This window comes from Dendropsophus ebraccatus, chromosome 13, assembly GCF_027789765.1.
Source record: "Dendropsophus ebraccatus isolate aDenEbr1 chromosome 13, aDenEbr1.pat, whole genome shotgun sequence".
Taxonomy (NCBI): Eukaryota; Metazoa; Chordata; class Amphibia; order Anura; family Hylidae; genus Dendropsophus; species Dendropsophus ebraccatus.
Genome location: NC_091466.1, coordinates 20,027,562 through 20,050,714, shown reverse-complemented (window position 1 = coordinate 20,050,714; position 23,153 = coordinate 20,027,562). Strand labels below are relative to the sequence as shown.

General features: G+C 40.3%; 1 protein-coding gene across 1 annotated transcript in view; it reads left to right on the top strand.

Annotated features, from left to right (window-relative positions):
- The window catches only part of LOC138770456 (embryonic protein UVS.2-like), a 28,324-nt gene extending 5,733 nt beyond the window's left edge, over positions 1–22,591 (top strand). Inside the window, exons 3-14 of the mRNA XM_069949558.1 lie at positions 181–338; positions 1,445–1,469; positions 6,376–6,432; positions 6,728–6,859; positions 8,867–8,984; positions 11,265–11,443; positions 13,258–13,339; positions 13,436–13,566; positions 14,852–14,967; positions 15,799–16,024; positions 17,968–18,086; positions 22,361–22,591. Coding sequence (XP_069805659.1) covers positions 181–338; positions 1,445–1,469; positions 6,376–6,432; positions 6,728–6,859; positions 8,867–8,984; positions 11,265–11,443; positions 13,258–13,339; positions 13,436–13,566; positions 14,852–14,967; positions 15,799–16,024; positions 17,968–18,086; positions 22,361–22,591 — 1,574 coding nt within the window. The remainder of the gene's footprint in view (positions 1–180; positions 339–1,444; positions 1,470–6,375; positions 6,433–6,727; positions 6,860–8,866; positions 8,985–11,264; positions 11,444–13,257; positions 13,340–13,435; positions 13,567–14,851; positions 14,968–15,798; positions 16,025–17,967; positions 18,087–22,360) is intronic.
- Positions 22,592–23,153: the final 562 nt, after the last annotated feature.

The window sequence follows — 23,153 nt, the reverse complement described above, 5'->3', positions numbered from 1 at the left end:
ATAAAATCAGTTGGGGAAGTTTCTGATATTTGATGTATGGGCTGTATGGTTACAAAAAAATCTTCCCTTAGGCTACTAAGTCTATAGACTTTTACTTTTTCAATAAAGAAGACATTTAGGAAAGTATCTATTTCTTTTTTTCTATTTGTCTCTGAAATCTTTTGAGAATATCCATTCCAGCTCCTGATTGGTTAACACATTGTCCGGCTGATGTTTATAAGCAAAGCAAAAGGGATGTAGTAAATTGTATTCCAAAGGCTAAAGCCAAGAGAAAACCACAAGAGAAGCAGAAACTCAAGACCACCATAATGGATATGAGAATCCCTGGGGTTCTCTTGGTCTGTGTGATTTGTTTTGCTAGGGGTATACCATTAGCTACCCAGGTAAGACTCTACTAACCACATATTACCTCCCATTCCCTTTATTTATTAAAAAATGCTATAAATACCAGAATCCTTTTTTTCCCTCTCTATGGTTCTTGCCTACCATGTGTACCTGTGCTATGATGCTTACTTATAGAGCAGGGATCAAATGGGATCTGGCTTAGTTATTGTATGGTGACATGGCCAACTCCTCATGGTCCCATGTTTGGTACTGATGCAAGCCTTTAGTCACATTGGGCTGTTTCAGTATGCACTCGAGTAGGAAGTTAGTAATTTATAATTTTTTTTTAGTATTACCCTTTTAAGTCTATTATACATTTTATATATATATATATATATATATATATATATATATATATACTACAATTTGATCAACACCACAATTAAGTAGAGTAACAATTCCTTCCTGATAAAGCACAGAAGTGAGAAACATGTGTAGGGCAGTCCCAGGAGTCCCAGGGATACTGGGGAGATAAGGCAACAGTGATAATATGTTTTGCTTAAATATTTTCTTTTTTTGTAAAAAAAATAAATAAAATAAAATAATAATAATAATAATAATAATAATAATAATAATAATAATTACTCTATATGTATTATTGTGTGTAGCCACCAGAGGGAGCCAGAGTACTATGTAATCTAATACTCTTTTACGTTATCACATAACATACTGGTGTGTAACTAGCGTGGCCTGTATTTTTGTTTTTTACCAGCATCCTTTGTAATGCCCTAGTTGTTGTTTCTTTGTCTGTATAGTAACCAGTGACGTATTTGATTTTATATGAATAATTTTATAACATTTGAGCAATAAAGATGAATTGTTTTATTTTGAGGGTACAGATATTTTTTTGTGGTGTATCTGTTATACATTTTTTCTCAGATACATTTAATTACTGAATTACTCTATTTTAATATACATGGAATTAAGTCCCGATCATGCCCCCAGTGCACCAAAGCACCTGATTAGCCTGTGGATTAAACGGCTAAATACACAAAAACAGCGCAGAGGATAAATTGTATTATTTCATTATCATTAACTCTGCAATATTAATCTTTTGCAGGTACCTTTAAGGAGCGGCAGTAATGGTGAGTAAGGACACATACTTTTTAGGAGAGGGTTAGATGTGTTCTTAAGTAAATCTTAATTGTATTTGATGTTTATTAACCTGAAAGTGGTCAAAATAAAAAAATTAAATCAGTTGTGTACATTTTTGAATGCAATATTTTGTACTGCTCCAATGCCTCTAAAATAAGAAGAGAAGGGAAAAAAATTGAGTAAAAATAGTTTTTAAATCAGTTGGTGTCATTAAGCTATACAGATTTTAAATTACATCTATTTGTGTCTGACTGTCATTGATGCACAGATGTCCAGGTCACATTGAACCACTGTTCTCTTTCCTGCCCTCTAAGAGCCCGCTAACGCTTTTATTTTCCACCTAGACGGCTGGTTGGGTCATCATTTTTGCACCATGATGTGTATTTTTTTTTTTATTTGTATCATATTGGTGTAAAAAAAAAAATATTATTATTATTATTTTTTTTTTTTTTATTCAGGTCCCACTCCCCCCTCTTTTTGTTTACGCTGTTCACTGTGTAAGAACAATATTGTAATAGTTTAACATATTGAACAATTCTGCAAGCAACAATACCAAATATGTTTTTTTTTTGTTGTTTGTTTTTTTAACATATTTTTATTTGCATAATGGAAAAGGGGTGATTTTAACTTTTATTGGGGAAGGGGGTATTTTTAGAGGACTTATAAATGCAATCATTAGATTGCTGATACTACTGATCGATGCTATGCCATTGCAAAGCATTCATCTGTATTATTGGCAATCTTCTCATAGAGTCTGCCTGAGGCAAACTTAATAGAAGATCGAGAATCTGACAATACAGACGTAAATATTACTCCTCCGGCTGAGTAGCACTGTCAGTCAGTGACAGGTACTTGCAAAAGGACGCTGGTGGACCTCAGAGAGCTCAACCAAAACACCATCACGTGTCTCAACGTCAGTGTATTCTAGAACATTGCCCCCTAGGAAATCAAATATGCAAAAGAATACTGCAGAGACACCATCACGTGTCTTGACGTCAGTGAACTAGCCAGACCTTCCTCCAGAAAGGAACAACCAAGCCAAGGAATGTCTCCAATTAAGGAAACCACCCACGCAAGGTATCCATCCACAGACAGCTGTTTCAGGGTTTTTGTCCCTCATCAGTGTGGAGTAGGTTTCTGGCTAGTGGGAGCAATGACTAGTAAGTGCATGCAAAAGGACGCTAGTTGACCTCAGGGAGATCAACCAAAACACCTCAGAGACACCATCACGTGTCTCAATGTCAGTGTATTCTAGAACATTGCCCCCTGGGAAATCAAATATGCAAAAAAACACTGCAGAGACACTATCACGTGTCTCAACGTCAGTGAACTAGCCAGACCTTCCTCCGGGAAGGAACAACCAAGTTAAGGAAAGTCTCCAGTTAAGGAAACCACCCAAGCAAAGTATCCATCCACAGACAGCTGTATCAGTGTTTTTGCCCCTCATCAGTGTGGAGTAGGTTTCTGGCTAGTGGGAGCAATGACTAGTAACCGTGACAGTTGACAGGTACTTAATGCCACAGTTGCTATCAATTGCCATGTTTGAGGGTTTAATGGCAGGCAGCTTTGTGATCATGATTGCCTGTCATTATCCCCACCGCCATGGACTCCCGCCCACATTAAAACCCAAAACATTAAAAATGCCAGGAATGTATATACTCTCTAGTATAAGTTTACTAGAGATACTCTCTCGAGGGTCGGGCTATTTAAGAGTGCTTGATGCTTAAGCAAGTACTGCGTGCTGCTCAGCTGCTTGTTAACCAAAAAAAAAGAAACTTGTTGAAAGGTGTCTGAGCCTTTCTACAAGCACTAAAGGGATTATCCAGCGAAAAGCTTTTACTTTCAAATCAACTGATATCACAAAGTTATATAGATTAGTAATTTACTTCTCAAGTCTTCCCATACTTATCAGCTACTATATGTCATGCAGGAAATGTTGTTTTATTTTCAGTCTGAGACAGTGCTCTCTGGTGACATCTCTGGCCGAGACAGGAACTCTGTTTTGGTTTTCTATGAATCCCCATAGAAAACCTCTCCTGCTCTGGACAGTTCTTGTCTCTGCCAGAGATGTCAGTAGAGAGCTCTGTGTCAGACTGGAAATAAAATATTTCCTGCATGACATATAGGAGCTAATAAGTATGGGAAGACTTGAGATTTTTTTTAAATAGAACCAAATTACAAATCTAGAGTATATAACTTTCTGACACTAATTGATTTGAAAGAAAAAGATTTTAGCTGGACAATCCCTTTTAGGCTGAGGAAATATGTAATGCATTTCCACAGCCTTAAAGCCATGTTCACACAACATATAATTTCGTAAAAGTACGGCCGCTTTTGGCGATTGCAACAACAGCCGTGATTAATACGAAAATATACGTTACCTTGCTATCTATAGAATCTAAGGAATCATTGAATAGCGGCCGCAGAAAACCCTGTCAGTGCACACAGTGGAGCGAGCAGGTCCGGGCGCACGCTTTATAGTGTGCAGTGGGAAGTTCTGATGCAGGTGCACATGGATACGCCCGCATCAGAACTCTTTGGTGCTAAACATCATCTGCAGTACTGCAGTACCGGCCGGGATGATATTTTCAGACACAGGCCGTTCCGTGACCCGGCCGGTCTCATTCTAAGTGTGACAATAGCCTTAAACTGTATTGGGGGCTAGACTGTGCTCTGTTGGTGGGAGAGGGGGAAATTATACTTACCACTCTGGTCTTCTATCCACATTTAGTATTGTAGTGCAGCCAATCAGTGGCTGAGGCAGGACACCATTGTAGCCACTGACAGGGCCTAATTAACAGCTGCTGCTGCCCTGGGCACTAAACCTGAAAACACCCCATCTTGGGGAGCGTGGAGGACAGTGGTTTCAGCCACATGCATTTTTCTACATGTAGAAACATAGTCTGAATTGTGTTTTTCATGTCTTTTAACAGCTTATAACATATACAATTATCCACATTGAATCTATGATTACAGCCATCTGCATATTATCTGAAGGAATTCTCACCACAGGATTGTTAGATTGGTAGATAATATTTCCAGGCGTTACATTTTACACTGACTGGATAACACCACCACACCAGACCTAAACAATTCCACTATACCCCTGATGCTGCCCCCCTACAAGGTGCTGCCCTAGGCACCGGACCACAAGTGCCTAGTGGTAAGTAGAGCCCTGGCCACTGATTGGCTGAGCGGAGCCTCCACTCAGCCAATTAGTGGCTACATTGGCGTCCCATCTCAGCCCCCTGATTGGCTGCACTGCAATAGTGAAGGTGAATAGAAGACTGGAGCGGTAAGTATAATTTCCCCACTCCCCCCAATAGAGCACAGTCTGGCCCCCAGAGGGTTAAGTTAAGCCAGACTTAGGGTAGCTTCACACGTACCCTATCGCTGCGTATTTATCGCTGCGTTTTTATCGCTGCGTGTTTGGTGCGATTTTTACATGCGAATAAAAATCATATGAAAATCGAAACTCGCATGTAAAAATCGCAGCAAACACGCAGCGATAAAAACGCAGCGATAAATACGCAGCGTTAAATACGCAACGATACGGTACGTGTGAAGGCACCCTTACACTTTCAGGTTAACCAAGTAAGCATTATTTTTCAGCCAGAAAAATGTCAAGCGCCCCCTGTGCATGTGTCTGCATTCCAGTGCAATCAGGGCAGAGGGTCCTGATGCAAATATTTTTTTTCGAACAAGTGTGTGTGAATTAATTAATTTGCATCTGGCTTCTTTGCACCAGAATATTCAAGTTGCACCAGTTAATAAATGTTCCCCATTGTGTTGGTATCTAATAAATATATTATGTATTAATACCAATAAGGTACATTTTTGGTGCTTTTGGATGTACCTGGCCCATGAAGAACAGGACTAAGCAAAGCTAAACTAAGTTTTCCATCCCCACAAACCTTTCAGGAACTGTTATGGTTTCTTATGTCCTATGTACTTTTTTATTTTAGAATTTAAAGAGTTCTCTACTATCAACGTAAAAAAAAAGTTAAAAATAACAATACCAATATTTGCGTTTATTGTTCACAGAAAAGCAGAGTCGATGCGGTGTGGCCTAGAGTGTTTGTGCCCTAAGCCACGCCTCATTGACTTGGCTGCTGCAGATTAAAATATAATCTTACTGTCATTAGACGGTACCAACGTAGTTGTTTTTTTTTTGTGTGTAAATAAAGGATCACTTCAATCTTTCAATGCTACAATGGTAAAGTGGGGAATTGAAGTGGCTGAATGACAGGTGCCTCACATGTCAGGTGGACGATTAGTCACTTGGTGTTCTTTCCACCATGCGCCTCTTAGCCCCACCCACATTGCCACTGTAGGCCCTGCCGCATGACAACATTGGTTCATAGGACCTGTCCCCTCGACGGCCATTGGAAAAGGCCAGCATAAAGGTCTAGGCTTTACCCCATCTAGGTCGGCCCATACCAATGACCACTAAGGGGGTGGGGCCTATGTGACAATGATGTCACTGGGCGGGGCCTATGGTGGCAATTTAGGTGGGGCTAAGTGGCGCTTCAGCCATGAAGCCCCGCCCAGGTAGCACAATCCACAGATGATAAAAGATCACTTTTTACTAGAACAAGCACCATGAAGTATGATATAAAATAAGGTATGAAAATTGCAAAATGTACCCTTTACACCTGTGTAGAGAAGTCATAATGCAAAAGGGGGGGGGGGGGGACTGCTATAAAGACATTTATGCTTTTAAGGTGATGAGCAAGAGGGGGGGGGGTCTCATGAAAACGGGGCTGAGCCAATCAAACCTAAGGATTCCATTTCTGCAAGTTTTCTGAAACTTAAGCATGAAAAAGTCATCAACCGCTTATAAAATACTATATAATTTTCAACAGCAATATCTTTCTTGTTTTTCATTATCCACAGAGAAGAATGAATCTGTTGACTTGAACATCTTCGGCAAAATACCTCAAGGAGAGAAAGGTGGTATTAAAAAATAATATGTTATGTGGACAGCAGCCACTGCAATAGTCATGTAGTTCCCATTATCACCCATAGTAACAGGGTAACAAATACGTACTAGGATTTTAACCTGACCATGTTTTGTACTTTGACTGTAAGCATCAATTAGTGTAGACGCGGCCCATATGCTACCACTAATATCGGTATTGGGAACTGCAGGGCTGCATAAGTTTAAAGAGGTTTTCCAGGCAAAATAGACTGCTGAGCTATCATGATCCTTGAAATTAACAGAACTTTTTGTTTGTGGTTCATTTAGGCAGCAACCTTACAATACATGATGACATTATGCAGAAGAAGGGTCGTAGCGCTACCTCCTGTGTAGACTGCCTTTGGATTAAGTCGACTTATGGAACTGTCAATGTGCCCTATGTCCTTTCACCTGCCTACAGTAAGTCACTGTCAGACTGTATGTGTAAATGTATTTGATATTGAGTCAAAATAATAACATGCAGCAACCTCCATTTCTCCTTGGAAAGGATCTGAGGGAACAAAGGAGAATACATTTTATTGTCAGGTTCATACTACGTATAACACCAGTCGTTCTGTGACCCGGCTGAGTCACAGAACGGCCGGTGTCAGTGAAGCTTATCCCGGCCAGAACTGCAGTCCCGGCTGGATAAATGTTAATTTTATTGAAATGGGATGCAGGAACATCTGTTTGTGCCCACATCCCAATTCACTATTGAACACAATGGAGAGTGTGGCTGGAGCCGCACTTTCCATTGTGTGACCTGTTCAATGAAAAGTGGCCGCACAAAACTTACATGACAGTTTTTCGTGCGGCCGCTAGGTATATTGGCCGGAGTGTATACTATGTGTATACACTCTGGCCGGGATCCCAAAGACTGCAGTACAACATAAGTTTTGTATTAATCACGGCCACGTGATTATTACACAACTTACGTTGTGTGAACATGGCCTAAGAGTGTATTACAGAAATTCCATTATATTTTCTTACCAATTTCATTTTTTAACTATTTTGGCAGCTCCTCAAAAAGATAGTTCCATGTCACAGAGACAAAGCAAAAAATTATACGTGGTGTAGATTTCCTTTGTGTAACCCAAGTTTTATGTTGCCATTAGAGATGAGCGAACCGGGTTCGGCATTTGATTAGCAGTGGCTGCTGAACTTGGATAAAGCCCTAAGGCTATGTGGAAAACATGGATATAGTCATTGGCTGTATCCATGCTTTCCAGACAACCTTAGAGCTTTGTCCAATTCAGAAGCCACTGCTAATCAAATGCAGAACGATCGGGTTCGGATGGACTCGAGCATGCTCGAGGTTCGCTCATCTCTAGTTGCCATTGATTTATTGACTTTAATTCTAGCTTTTTGAATTTATAAGTTATTTAGTGACTGTGGATGCATGTGTCCAATCTTAGTCACTGATTGGCTGAGCAGGCATTTCCAAGCCAGGTCATAACATCACAGGGTTTTACCCCAGGGCGAATGGCGTGAAAACACAGTTCCCCCAAATAAAAGAAATGCGTTTTTTTTTTTCAATTTCACCACACTTTGAATTTTTTTCTGGTTTCGTAGTGTACCAAATGCAAAAATTCAGCCTGTCATTGCAAAGTACAATTAGTGACGCAAAAAATAAGGGCTCATATGGGTTTCTAGGTGGAAAAATGCAAGTGCTATGGCCTTTTAAACACAAGGAGGAAAAACCGAAAATGCAAAAACGAAAATGGGCCCCGTCCTTAAGGGGTTAAAGGGTTAAAGTGGTTGTCCAGTGATTTTTTTTTTTTTCTTTCAAATCAACTGGTGTCAGAAAGTTATATAGATTTGTAATTTACTTCTATTTAAAAATCTCAAATCTTCCCATACTTATAGGCTACTATGTGTCCTGCAGGAAGTGTTGTTTATTTACATTGAGAAACAGTGCTCTCTGCTGACCTCTCTGGCCGAGTCAGGAACTGTCCTGAACAGGAGAGGTTTTCTATGGGGATTCGCTACTTCTCTGGACAGTTCCTGACTCGGCCAGAGATGTCAGCAGAGAGTATAGAAATAGAAATAGAAGTAAATTACAAATCTATATAACTCTCTGACACCAGTTGTTTTGAAAGAAAAAGATTTTTCGTTGGACAACCCCTTTAAGGGTTTTGGTCCTGAGATAGAACCAGGGAGAGGCCCAGTCCCAGCACCGGCCTAGTCTATCTCTCCCTCACAGTTGTATCTTAGGGTCGCAGAGAGTCTCAGCAGACAAAAGTTATTACAAATGACAGTAATGCTCTAAACAAACACATCACCATGCTCCCACAGCTTTAAAGATCTAATAGTCTCAGCAAAAGCTTAAGCCTTACAAGCAGCCATCATGTAGCTTCTCTATTTGGTGTTCTTACCACTATATGTATTTTTTCTCACAGCCTATCACCAATATTTTCTTTTATACAGGTCCTCAACATCTTGCTGTATTTTTAACCGCCATGCAGGAATTCGAGACTTTGACCTGCATTCGGTTTGTTCCAAGGACAACAGAAAAAGATTATGTTAACATTGTATCCACACTGGGGTAAGGTTTCCTATTAACTCATGTCAGTATAACCACACACTCCAAAATTCAATTTATTTGTATTTTTATCTTTTTTTTTTTTCCAACTGGGATTCCCAGAACCAACCAGAGGAGAATATTCTGATGCTCACCTGCATAGTGCAGGCATTATCTTGCCCACATGGGACATTAACCTTTTAGTGTTCAGGTCAATTTGAGCCTTATTACCCCAACCAAACCAACCAAAAACAGTTTATGTCTATGTGCACACACAGTATGAGCCCGGCCATTCTGTGACCCAGCCGGGTCATGGAACGGCCGGTCTCTGAAAAAATCATCTCGGCCGGTACTGCAGTACCGGTCGGATGATCTTTTTGGCCACAGGATTCTGATGTGGGCACATCTGCGCCCGCCCGCATCAGAGCTCCCATAGCACACTATGGAGCGAGCGTCCGGAGCCGCTCACTCCATAGTGTGCACTTACATGGTTTGACATGTCAGTTGTTTGCGGCGCCATGAGAGATCCCGGCCGGAGTGTGTACTATGTGGATACGCTCTGGCAGGGATTCCTAGGCAGCAATGTATAGACATTTATATTTCCCTATAAATCACAGCCATTGTACAACAGCCGCGGTTTTACGAAAATATATGTTGTATGAACATAGTCTATGTAGAATGAGACATACGGTAGAGGGGACTGTAAGTATAATAACACATTTATAATATAAAAGATAACTAAAGTGAAGTAAAGCAACGCCAGTGATGTATAGATCTCAAACCAAAGATAGTCCTACAGTCCAAGTAGAATGCAACCCAATGTGCATTGTGTGTTCTGTTGCTGGTTTTTGAGTGGTTTGCCATCTACACTCTCATACTGTGTTACTTTACTTGTATTTACTTATATTTTCATATATGTTATTATATCTACACTTTAGCTCTTGTGACATTATAAAATTACCTATTGTTTAAATCAAGTTTTTGGCCATTTTCACAATTCGCAACAACGGCCATGATTTATACAAAAAATACATTGTATGTAGATTAATGGAATCCCGGCCAGAGCGTATACACATAGGGGGACATTTATTAAGTCCGGTGTTTTCTGTGCCGTGCTTAAAAATGTCCCCGCCGCGCCTCTACATAAAACCTGTGTGTACCAGTGTGTGCGCCGAGGAAACCTATGCCAGCTCAGAGCTGGCATAGGTTTCCTTATCATTTTTCAGCGAGAAAAATGTTAAATTAAGCGGAGGCAGAGTCTGCTCCCCTTGTTCCACACCCCCTCCCTGCCAGTACCCAGGAAGAGGCTGCCTGAAACTATTGCAGCGTCCAGCAGTCTCTGTAGTCGTGACTTTTATCACCTCTCACTGTGGGGCTTAGATGACCGCAGAGGGGGCCATTTCATTAGTTACTAGTACATAGATAATAAGCATTTTCACAATAGCTGATTCTCTTCGTTCCCTCCCTCCTACATAATGACTACTGCAGAGATCACAGAGCATGTCTACAAACCTCTCCCATGCAAACTAATAGGGTCTCTTTCAGGTTAATTTGCTCATTTCCATGGGGTCTGACATAAGGCTTATCTTCATTATGTTTTTTGTTAAAAGAGCTAAGATAATAATAATAATAATAATAATAATAATAATAATAATAATAATAATTATTATTATTATTATTATTATTATTATTATTATTATTATTATTATTATTTGTATAGCGCCAACAGATTCGCTTTAAAAAAAAAAAATACACAGTAAAAAAGGTTATACTTGCATATGATAAAATTAAATTAGAATAAGTAAAAATACATCATAGATATGAAATAAAAAAAATTACAATATTACAATAAAATATATCTCTAATGTGCTTTAAGATGATTGAAGCAAATCTGACAAATTCCCATTCACAGTGAATTGGGCTTTAATTTGCCTCTTTAATTGCAATATTCTAATTGGCCAGATTTGTTTCGCAAATTCACTAAACATGGCGGCCGCAGTAGCGATCGCACATGTTAGCTTACACTTACGCAGTTGCAAACATTAAACAGTTGTGAATATTACGCAGTTGCAAACATTACACAGTTGTGAATATAACACAGTTGTGTACATCACTAGATAAACGTTCGGATGTTTGAAAAGGATCGTTATAACCATTCGGATCATCAAATAAATAAACACGAACAATTAGCGGCATGTTCGCTCGCCACAATTTTTAATGAAATTTGCTTGTATGCGACAACGGATTGCCAAGTGATTTGCTCACCTCTAATAATAATGGTTTGTAAATTCTTTTGCCTTTTAGTTGCGGATCCTACATTGGAAAAATTGGAGGCGTTCAGAATTTATATTTATTAGCAGATACCTGCATGTTAAGAGGCATGATACAACACGAGCTATCCCATACTCTTGGATTCTTACATGAAACCTCTCGGAGTGACCGTGACAACTATGTTGACATCATAACCAAGAATATTGCACCAGGTATTGTGGTTTATTCTAAATGAAAGGCTATGGAGGGATAGTGACACCTATTGGAGGTAGCTTGTCTCTAAGTGGTACTCCGGCGAAAATCTTTTTCTTTCAAATCAACTGGTGTCAGAAAGTTATATAGATTTGTAATTTACTCTTATCAGAAAATCTCAAGTCTTACTATACTTATTAGCTGCTGTATGTCCTGCAGGAAGTGGTGTTTTCTTTCCAGTCTGACATACTGCTCTCAGCTGACATCTGTGTCCAAGACAGGAACTGTCCAGAGCAGGAGAGGTTTTCTGTGGGGATTCCCATAGAAAGTCTCTCCTACTCTGGACAGCTCCTGTCTTGGACAGAGGTGGCAGCAGAGAGCACTGTGTCAGGCGGAAAATAAAACAACATTTCCTGCATGACATACAGCAGCTTATAAGCACGGGAAGACTTGCAATTTTTTAATCAAAATAAATTACAAATCTGTGTAACTTTCTGACACCAGTTGATTTGAAAGAAAGAGATTTTCACTGGTTAACCCCTTTAATGTTTGACCCCTAAAGGAGTCTTTATAGTATATGCTGCCTTAGTAAGATGTTGAAATGTCCTAGAGACACAGTCTTCTTTACACCGGTGGTTCATATTGGTAAATGTCCTAGAGACATGTCAAAAGTTTTGACTAAATGTTTCGAGTCACTGATCACTAGAACAAGAAAGGAGGGACGCATATGGCAGAACACTTCTCTCTCTGCTCTTTGTCTATGGAATGGCCTCACAGGCTTGCATTATGACTCTGGAAATGACGGCACTTAGTGCCCACTTCTTCTGGCTCTATCTAGCAATTGGTCTGGATCTGAACTGCACAAAAGCATACATTTCCACTTTTTTACTATTTTTTGTAATTTAACAAACATTTGGTTTAACTCTATTATAAAACTCCACATCATTTACTTATTCATATGTAAAACCATCTGCATGTGAAGCTCTATGAATTCAGAAGTAAAACTTTGCTAGGTTTTACCTATTGGAAGCCCAACTGTGGTGAGGACATCAGATGAGTGGAAGCCCCACCCTAGTCAGGACATCAGATGAGGGGAAGCCCCACCCTAGTGAGGACATCAACTGAGGAGAAGCCCTACCATAGTGAGGACATCACCTGAGGAGAAGCCGCACCCTAGTGAGAAAATCAACTGAGGAGAAGCCCCACCCTAATGAGGACATTACCTGAGAAGAAGCCCCACCCTAGTGAGGACGTCACCTGAGAAGCCCCACCCTAGTGAGGACATCACCTGAGGAGAAGCCCCACCCTAGTGAGGACATCACCTGAGGAGAAGCCCTACCCTAGTCAAGACATCACCTGAGAAGAAGCCCCACCCTAGTGAGGACATCACCTGAGGAGAAGCCCCACCCTAGTCAGGACATCACCTGAGGGAAAGTCCCGCCCTAGTCAGGACATCACCTGAGGAAAAGCCCCACCCTAGTCAGGACATCGGATGAAGGGGAACCTCACCCAAGTCAGGACATCAGATGAGGGGAAGCCCCACCCAAGTCAGGACATCACCTAAGGGAAGCCCCACTCTAGTCAGGACATTACCTAAGGGGAAGCCCCACTGTAGTAAGGACATCATCTGAGGAGAAGCCCCGTCCCAATTAGACCATTACCTGAGGGGAATCTCCTTAGCCCACTCTTCCCTGACCAGATATCTGATAAACATATACATCAAAAGTCGGAAGTATGTGAATATATGTAGCATATTTTTTTTCTTAGTTCGCCACTATACCATAAATACAGTGTGTGTGTGTGTTGTGTAAAAGTATATTGTTTTCGTTCGTAGAAAATATGGTCAATTTCCAGAAGAATGTCACTAATAATCTGGGCCTGCCATATGACTATGGCTCATTGATGCACTTACCCAGGTAATGTTTTCTATCTTTTGAATACTATCTCATTTGCCATTATTGGATATTCTTTGTTTTTATTGATCAGAGCATTTTATTATTTCTTTTTCCTAGAGATGCATTTACCATGTTTCCAGGGCAGGATACCATTGTACCAAAACCTAACCCAAATGTTCCTATAGGACAACTATATGGTTTAAGTGTTCTTGATGTGGCTAAAATCAACAAGCTATATAATTGTAATAGTAAGTATACAGTATAAGGCTATGTGCACACTGTGTAAGACAGCGGAGAATTCCATGACATGGCCGTGTCATTGAACGGCCAGTTTCTGAAAATGATCTTTTCAACCGCAGTGCTCTGATGCGGGTGAATCCATGCACGCCCACATCAGAACTCCCCACAGCACTCCATAGTGTGCACTGACAGGGTTTTCTGCGGCTGTTATTCAATGAATAGCGGCCGCAGAAAATTGACATGGCAGTTGTTTACGGCGCCGCAAGAGATCCCGGCCGAAGCGTATACTAAGTGTATTTGCTCCAGCCGGGATTTCTAGTCAGCAATGGACGTACCTTTCTGTACAAATGGCTTTACAAAAATATACTGTGTGTGAACATAGCCTAAGGATGAAATTAAAAAGTACCTGTCATCATTAATGCTGACAGCAGGTAGAGTGCAGAAGGGGTGGGGAGGACAAAGATAGTGAGCCCTACCCCGGTCCTAGATGTCCCTGCCTACTTACCTCAGACAGCCTTACGGTCCTATTCCACAGAGCAATAATAGTCCAAATTGTTGAATAGAGACAATGATCAGTCGATGATCGTGTCATCGGCTGATCGTTTATTTGGGTTCAAACCTAAAATCGTTGGGCACTGACTGCACATCGCTGCGTGGAATGTGCAGCAGGCGACCGACCATTTCACAAGAACCATGCTTTACCTAAGCATGTTGCAAGGCTTCTCCTGCGCTCCTTCTTCCTCCCGGTCCCACATGCAGCAGCAGCATCAATGCGGCCTGTCTTAGCTGACAGACCGCTCAGCCAATCACTGGCCAGGTAACTTGCCGACAGTCCCTTAAGTGGGGTAACAGTGAAAACGTGGAACAGACACAAGACATACAAACATCAAGAGATAGTCATACGGGTCAAACCTAACAATGAAGAACAAAATCAGGATCCAAGAGAGTGGTCAAATATACAAGAGTCGAGGTCAGAAAAAGCCAGGTATAGCAACACAGAGGATATAGAAACTAAGGTAACACTAAGCATGCTTATAAAGATGCTATAAAGGAGGTATGGGGTCTGGTCCAGAATGTGATCGTGTCGCCCCCCTGATCCTCACCACAAACACCTGCACTGTAACTGATGTGACTGGCAGGGAGACTGCACCACAGCTGCCAGAGGGAGACCTTTCTGTCAGGGTAGTGAATAATCTAATAAACAATGGTTTATTAGATTTTTCAATGTCAAGTAAAAAAAAAAAAAGTTTGTTGCACTAGATCTTTTAAATAATAAATGTTAATCTTTTTCAGGTATGTGTGCTCAATTGCTTAATAATCTTAATGGGAATTTCACATCAACCAACTTCCCCTCCACATATCCTAACAATGCCAATTGTCTCTGGCTGATCCGAACCCCGGCTGGACAGGTAAACAGCCTCCTGCATATGGTGGCAATTTTCTAATAAAGATGTAGCTGTTTTTTTTCCAGTTTGATTAAAGTATTCTGGGCTGAGAGCTACTAGAAGACTTTTAGAGGGTCTTGGGATCTTTTTAGTACAGAATTTTTGGCCCCCCCAAAAAAGCTGTTCTTATGACGTGCTCTTTTTTTTCCTTTTCTAAATGATAGCTAAAAAACATATTTTAATGTGCAATAGATTCTACAAATCCTGGTGAGGTACAATGATGCAGTTGCCCTAAGGCTTCTAATATAGGGTCATGCTATTCGCAAGTTCAAATCGTAATTCAGTGACTAGTAGTACGGTTTAACTTCATGTCAATGCCATCCATAATATTAAGCAGAATATGGATTTACCATCTATTACCTTCTTTAATAAAAACAGCAGCTTGGAATCCAGGGCTTGAGGTAGAAAGAGGCGATCTCTGTCTTTTGTAGGGCTGTCCTAAGCCGCAGACCTGTAACTATGGACGGTGGCATTAACACGCCCACAATCCATGGATCCAGCCTAAAGAGAAAAATATTAGGACTGGACTTTTTTTTTCTTTTTTCCGACATAGATAACAGCCCTGTAACATCTTCTCCAGACTTTCTTTTCTTATTTTCTCCTTCACTAACATTTCTAAACCACTCCATAATTAAGATGCCTATTCCATCTGTTTGGGGTACACACCACAGAAAAGATATCCAGTGCAGTGGTAGTAACATCTGAAGACCACCAGAAGAACCAGTGTTAATACTATGATAATAAGACATGACTTTTTGTTCTAAATAATGACGATTCACATATTGTTCCATTTAGGTGGCTCTTCAGTTTGGAACTTTCGACGTCCAACCTTCAAGCTCTTGTACTTCCGACTACTTAAGAATTTATGATGGTCCCAGTAAATCATCACCAGTCTTACTGGATAGGACATGTGGAAAGGGACAGGTTCCTCTAATGGTAGCGTCAAGCAATCAGATGCTGGTGGAGTTTGTCAGTGATAAAGATACTCCTGCGGTTGGATTTAGTGCCACATATGTTGCTAGTATGTCTTATTTTATTATGACTATAGTTTTTTTTTAAGATATCAATATTAAGAGGCTTAACCCCTAGACCACTTTGGTCGTACCGGTACGCCATGGGTCACTGTCCCCAGATGACCCTGGGCGGACTGGTACGTCCTTTCCTATGAAGCGTGCTCCGGATGTGGCCAGAATTGGCAGTAGTATTTGCATTATACATATAGTGGGAAAATACCAGCTTACTGCTCCTGTGACTGCAACTCTACCCGAACTTTTCACTACAGTAAGATGGGCAGGAAGCCAAGTAAACCAAGATGAATGCAGCAACTTCTGCAGTAAAATCTTCAAGTTAATTAATTCATCACCCAACTGTGTAAAGGTATCACTACAACCCTAGAAAAACACTGACGCATTTTGGGTGCGTCTATTATGCAACATCCTTACTCAGCCATGAGTTTTTCTACGGTTGTAGTTATACCTGTACACAGTTGGGTGATGAATTAAATAACTGGAAGATTTGACTGCAGGAGTTGCTGCATTTATCCTCATTTAACCCCGAGTATAATCGTCATGCTGCTATTAAGAAGAAGCAGAGAGGGGTTAAAGGGCCGGACCTCTCTGCAGTGTGTGGCACCCGGCTATTATGCACAGCCAGGGGCCACACATTGCCATGCCCGGTTAATTAGTTAGTTACATGCAGTTAAAAGTGTTATAAGGATCAGAATAGAGCAATTTGAAGAACTTATATTTTTTTTTATTTTTTAAAAGCCATCAAATAAAATAAAAGTTATACAAGTTACCTATCATTGTAATCGTACCGACTTGAGGAACATAAGTCGTTTTACCTTAGGTAGAACGGTGTCAACACATTAGTTTTACCATAGGTAGAACGTTGTCATCACAACTCCTTTCTTTCTAATTTTTACTGCACAAATAATTTTTTTCCAGTTGTGCAGCATATTTTATGGAAAAATTAAGTCAGTCAATCCAAAGTACAATTAATGTCACAAAAAATAAGGGCTCATGTGGGTCTGTAGGTGAAAAAATGCAAGGGCTATGGCTTTTTAACCCCTTCATGTCAGCAATACGTAGATATATGTTCCTGCTGCACATACCAAGGGCAGCAGGAACGTATATGCACGTTTTGATACTAAAGAGGTTTGATGTGTGCAGGACCGTGGCAGTGAGAGCGGACCCGCACACATCAGTGTCCCGGGAGCTGAGGGTAATAAGAGGCAGCTGCGTTCCCGCAGCTGCATCTCATAAACCCCTTAAATGCTGCAATCTATAGCGATCGAGGCATTTAAGGTACTCAGTGACAGAACAAGCTGAGCATGGTCCCAATCGTTTGTGCCAACAGGTGGGGGTAAGTCACTTGCCTTTTTCCTGTCAGATTGTCAATCTATGAATAGAGTTTGCTCTCAGGCAGGCTCTCTGCATAGATTGCCGATAACACTGATCTATGCTATGCTATGGCATACCACAGATCAGTACATGCAATCTAATGATTGCATGTTTTACTGTGAAAAAAAAGTAAAAAAAAAGTGTAGTAAAAAAAGTTTTTAAAAGTATTAAAAAACCCTTATTACCCCTCCAATAAAAGTTTAATATACCACTAATAAATTAACATATTATATATCGTAGCGTGCAGAATTGTCAGATGTATTAAGATATTATATTATTGTTCCCGCAAGGTGAACGGCGTGAATATAAAAAAAAAAACACACCAGGATTGGAGATTTTTTAAAATTATTACAAGGAGGAAAAAATGAAAATTTACTCAGTCCTCTCTCCGGGCTGTTCTTTGTGCCTCAGCCCTCTTTTAAATAGTGCTGCCAGGTATAGCCCATGGAGTGGGTCTGATTCGGGGACAAAACATGCCCAACATTTTTCTAAACTAAGAAATCCTAGTCAAGTATGTGGGTAAATAGAAGCTGCATCATGATATTTATATTTTGTCTCCCAGTACAATGTGGAGGAGCCTATTATGCCGCATCTAAGACATTTTCCTCTCCTGGATATCCTGTAAGCTACTATTCTAATCTAGATTGTGGATGGATAATTGCAGCTCCTGCTGGATACAAGGTAAGAAAAGAATCGATTCATATGTTAATAAAACCCATAGCGACTTTGACATTGACTTTAAATAAAGTATGCTGAGGTTTCTTGACAAATACTTTAAAGTAGTTTTTTTTTCAAATATTTTCTATGTGGGCTCCATCCAGCCAATCCATAGTAGTGCTGGGCTCTGTAGTTCTTAAATAGGGATGAGTAACCCTGGATGAAGTTTGCAAAAATTTGCTTCATAAACAAAGCAAATTTTTGCAAGCTAATTAAGCTAATCAAGATATATATATATATATATATATATATATATATATATATATATATATAGTTTGCTTTGTGTTCTGTGCTCCCTTAGTGTCTTGTTCCAGTATATTTAGCCGCCTCTAGCCCACTAAGCCAACCACTGACTAAGGGACAGTGCCGCAGCCAGTGATTGGCTGAGCAGGCTGTCATTCTCAAGATACAAGAGTGAAAGCCTGTTCAGCCAATCACTGGTCACATCACAGTCTCTTTGCATTCAATCAGTGATTAGCTGAGCGGACTGTCACTGAGTGGACTGTCACTCTCCACTTAGGGTACTATTACACAAAGCGATTTTTCAACGATCAACGATTAATAATAAACAATCTCAAATGACTGCTATGGCAAACGACCTGAAATCGTTCACCTAATTACGCGAAACGATGATTGTTACTTATGATCGTTCTTGTGGTCGTCTTGTCATCGATATTGCGTTCGTCGCTACTGCGAACGACCAAATGATGTCGTATTCCATGGGAACCATTTTCAAACAATCATCGATAAAAAAATTCTATCAAACGATTTCTCGTTGGTCATTTAATAGTCTGCTATTACACCAAACGATTATCGTTAAAATCCGAACAATCTAACTAGGGATCAGTGAACCGAACCGTAACGAACCAGATTCATTACAAACTTTGAGAAAGTTCGTAACGAATTTGGTTAAAATACAAAATAACAAATAAGATCAAAGACATCCAAGACATCTTTAGAAAGTGACGCAAGCACCTCTGGAATGCATCTGGGAAAGCAGGGAATCAGTATTACAGGAATCGGCAATACGGGTTCAGCGATCCTCTGCAATAATGCCGACTCTTCTAATGGTTGATATATTTAATTAATAGAACACATTTTCGTTGTAATAAAGTCCCTTTCGTTGTTCAATAATTTAATTAAAACAAATCCATCATTGTACAATTAAATATACTGTTAAAATAAATATGTATATAAATAAATGCATATATATATATATATATATATATATATATATATATATATATATATATATACACATATATATGCAAAACAAGGGGTTATTTTTTTTTACAGTATACTTAATTGCACAAGTATGGATTAGTTTAAATTAAATTATTGAACAATGAAACTAATTTTATTACAACAAAAGTGTATTTTATTAATTAAATATTAATTATTACAGGAAACTCTATTAAAACCGTTAATTCATATTCCTGGTAATAGAGTTTTCTGTCATAATTAATACTTTACTTTAATTAAAACATCAAATGTTTCTTCTAATTATGCTATCACAATAGCATTATTAGAAGAAACATTTTGAATCATATGTGCGCTCAGCTAATCAGCTGATCGGCTGAGCGCACATATAATGAGCGGGTCCATAGCACAGTGACTTCATTGTGCTGCGGACCAGCGAAGAGGACACATCGGGACATCAGAGGGTGAGTATACATCTCTCCCCACCCACTCCCCAGCACTGCACCCATCCCAGCAAGGAAGGGGGGTCACTTAACCCCTTCCTTGCTGGTATGGGTGCAGTCTGACATCAGTCTGGCCCCAGAGGGGTTAAGGGAGGATGCATTGCATCCCCCTTAACCCCTTGGGGGCCAGACTTTATAGACTTAGTAGTGTAAGCCATCTAATAGACGGAATCCATTACTAAGTCAGGGCCTAGTGTTAGCCGGTATAAAATGGCTAACACTAACCCCCCCATTATAACCCCTGTACCCAATGCCACCAGGGGTACTGGGAAGAGCCGGGTGCCAGTGGTCCCGGAGCGTCAAAATTGGCGCTTCTGGATTGGGGCGGCAGCAGGCTGGTAATATCTAGGCTGGGGAGGGCCTAAACCAATGGCTCTTCCCACCCTGGTGTTACCAGGCTTCTGTTGCTTGGTCTTTAACCCGGCTGGTTATGAAAATAGGGGGAACCCTACTCGTTTTTTTTTAAATAAATAAATAATAAAAAAAAACCGCGTAGGGTTCCCCCTATTTTCATAACCAGCCGGGTTAAAAACCAAGCAACAGAAGCCTGGTAACACCAGGGTGGGAAGAGCCATTGGTTTAGGCCCTCCCCAGTCTAAATGTTACCAGCCTGCTGCCGCCCGGTCCAGGAGCACCAATTTTGACGCTCCGGGACCACTGGCACCCGGCTCTTCCCAGTACCCCTGGTGACATTGGGTACTGGGGTAATAATGGGGGGTTAGTGTTAGCCATTTTATACCGGCTAACACTAGGCCCCGACTTAGTAATGGATTCCTTCTATCAGACGGCTTCCACTTCTAAGTCTATAAAGTAAAGAAATAAAGACAAGACACAAGTGAAATTTTTTTTATTCAAATTAAAACACCCACACACCTCTCATTGACCATTTTATAAAAAAAAAAAAAAAAATCCAAACAACCGCTGGTCATCGACATAGTCCATCAAATCCGACGTAATCCACAGGATACCGATATCTGAAAAACAAAAAGGGAGAAACACACAAAAAACACACAAACAGGAGCACAACACCCATCATTGTGAGCGGTGTTGTGCACCTTACAGTATGCAGCATCTTTATAGATCGCTGCTTACAGGCTGTCCTCCAAGAGGTTAAGGGAGGATGCATTGCATCCCCCTTAACCCCTCGGGGGGCCAGACTGATGTCAGACTGCACCCATACCAGCAAGGAAGGGGTTAAGTGACCCCCCTTCCTTGCTGGGATGGGTGCAGTGCTGGGGAGGGGGTGGGGAGAGCTGTATACTCACCCTCTGATGTCCCGATGTGTCCTCTTCGCTGGTCCGCAGCACAATGAAGTCACTGTGCTGCGGACCGGCTCATTATATGTGCGCTCAGCCGATCAGCCGATCAGCTGAGCGCACATATGATTCAAAATGTTTCTTCTAATAACGCTATTGTGATAACATAATTAGAAGAAACATTTGATGTTTTAATTAAAGTAAAGTATTAATTATGACAGAAAACTCTAATACCGGGAATGTGAATTAACGGCTTTAATAGAGTTTCCTGTAATAATTAATATTTAATTAATAAAACACATTTTCGTTGTAATAAAACTAGTTTCGTTGTTCAATAATTTAATTTAAACAAATCCATACTTGTGCAATTAAATATACTGTAAAAAAATAAATATACATATAAATATACATTTATTTATATATATATTTATTTTAACAGTATATTAAATTGCACAATGATGGATTCATTTTAATAAAATTATTGAACAACAAAAGTGACTTTATTACAACGAAAATGTGTTTTATTAATTAAATATATTAACCATTAGAGGAGTCGGCATTATTGCCGATTTGCCGTCTATTTTTTCTTTTTCACTATTTTTGCACTTTTTTCATTGTAATAGCAACTGCAACTACATGAAACTATACCCTATCACACTCCCACTATTGTAGCTGCAATTATTCAGCCGTTATTGCAAGGTTCATTTTCGGTTCGGTTCGTAAGATTCCGAACTTCAGGAAAGTTCGGGGGAACTTTTCAAAAGTTCGCTCATTCCTAAACCTAACGATTTTTTGAAAGATAATTGTCCCTTGTAATAGGGCCCTTAGCCTATTACTGACTAACTGAGAAGAGACAGCGATGTGGCCAGTGACTGGCTGAGCGGGCTGTCATTCAATGGCCAATCACTGGCCGCGACGCTATCCCTTCTCAGACGACACAATACAGAAGCAATACAAGCAAGAAACAATAGTTGCTCTGGGAACATGTCTGCTCCTCCATCTTCCACCTTACATACCATAGCCAACGGTGTTGGAAATAAACTAGGAAGCCTGGCTTTCTGAACCAAATAAGATCTCAGTGGTCACATTTCGAGGTACTACCCCATATTTAGATGCCGTCAGCTACATCATTGCACATGTGCCTAAAGCATTCAAGAGAATAAGAAAAGAAAGAAACCAGATCTTCATGGTTGCCAGACAGCTTACATCCTACCAAATGGGCTGGATTGGGTGAATGGTTATAAAAATGTCTTTTTTTTTTTTTTTTTTTTTTTTTCAGATTACTCTTATTATAAGAGACTTTGCCATTGAAAGTCAAAGTACTTGCTCCTATGACTACCTGGCAGTTTTTGATGGACCCTCTATCACTTCTCCACTGATTGGAAAATACTGTTCCTTAACCCCTCCTTCGCTGGTGTCCACTGGTAGTTACATGTTGATTCGATTCCACAGTGATAGCAGTGTTCAGCTGAGGGGATTCCAGGCTACATATACTATGTGTAAGTATTAAAGACTCAACCATAATAATTCAGAGTACATTATATGATATGATGCCATGATTTGTTGCACCAAGGCCTTTTGCACATGGCTATGCTGTGAATGTACTACAGATTTGTGCACTCTGGGGGCCACATCCCACAACTGATTGACTTCAGGTGTAAATCTTGCCAGAGGAGGGAGGAGTTGTGCTCAACTCAGTAAATCCAGCTGTCTGTGGGGGTCCCGATCGCACTGTCTGCCTGCTGGAGGTCTGCTGCTTACCTCCATGCAGTCTCATTTTCTGGTAGAGTCTGCCACAGGCAGGCTCTATCAGAAGATTGTCGGTAACACTGATCAATGCTACGCTATAGAATAGCAGTGATCAATGTTACTCATCTAATGTTATGATGTAAAAGTCCCCTAAGGGGACTTAACCCTTTGAGGACCAGGCCCAAAATGACCCAGTGGACCACGCAAATTTTGATCTTTGAGCTTTCGTTTTTTCCTCCTCCTCCTCTTCTAAGAGCTCTAGCACTTTAAGTTTTCTTTTTACAGGGCCATGTAAGTGCTTGTTTTTTACAGGAATAGTTGAA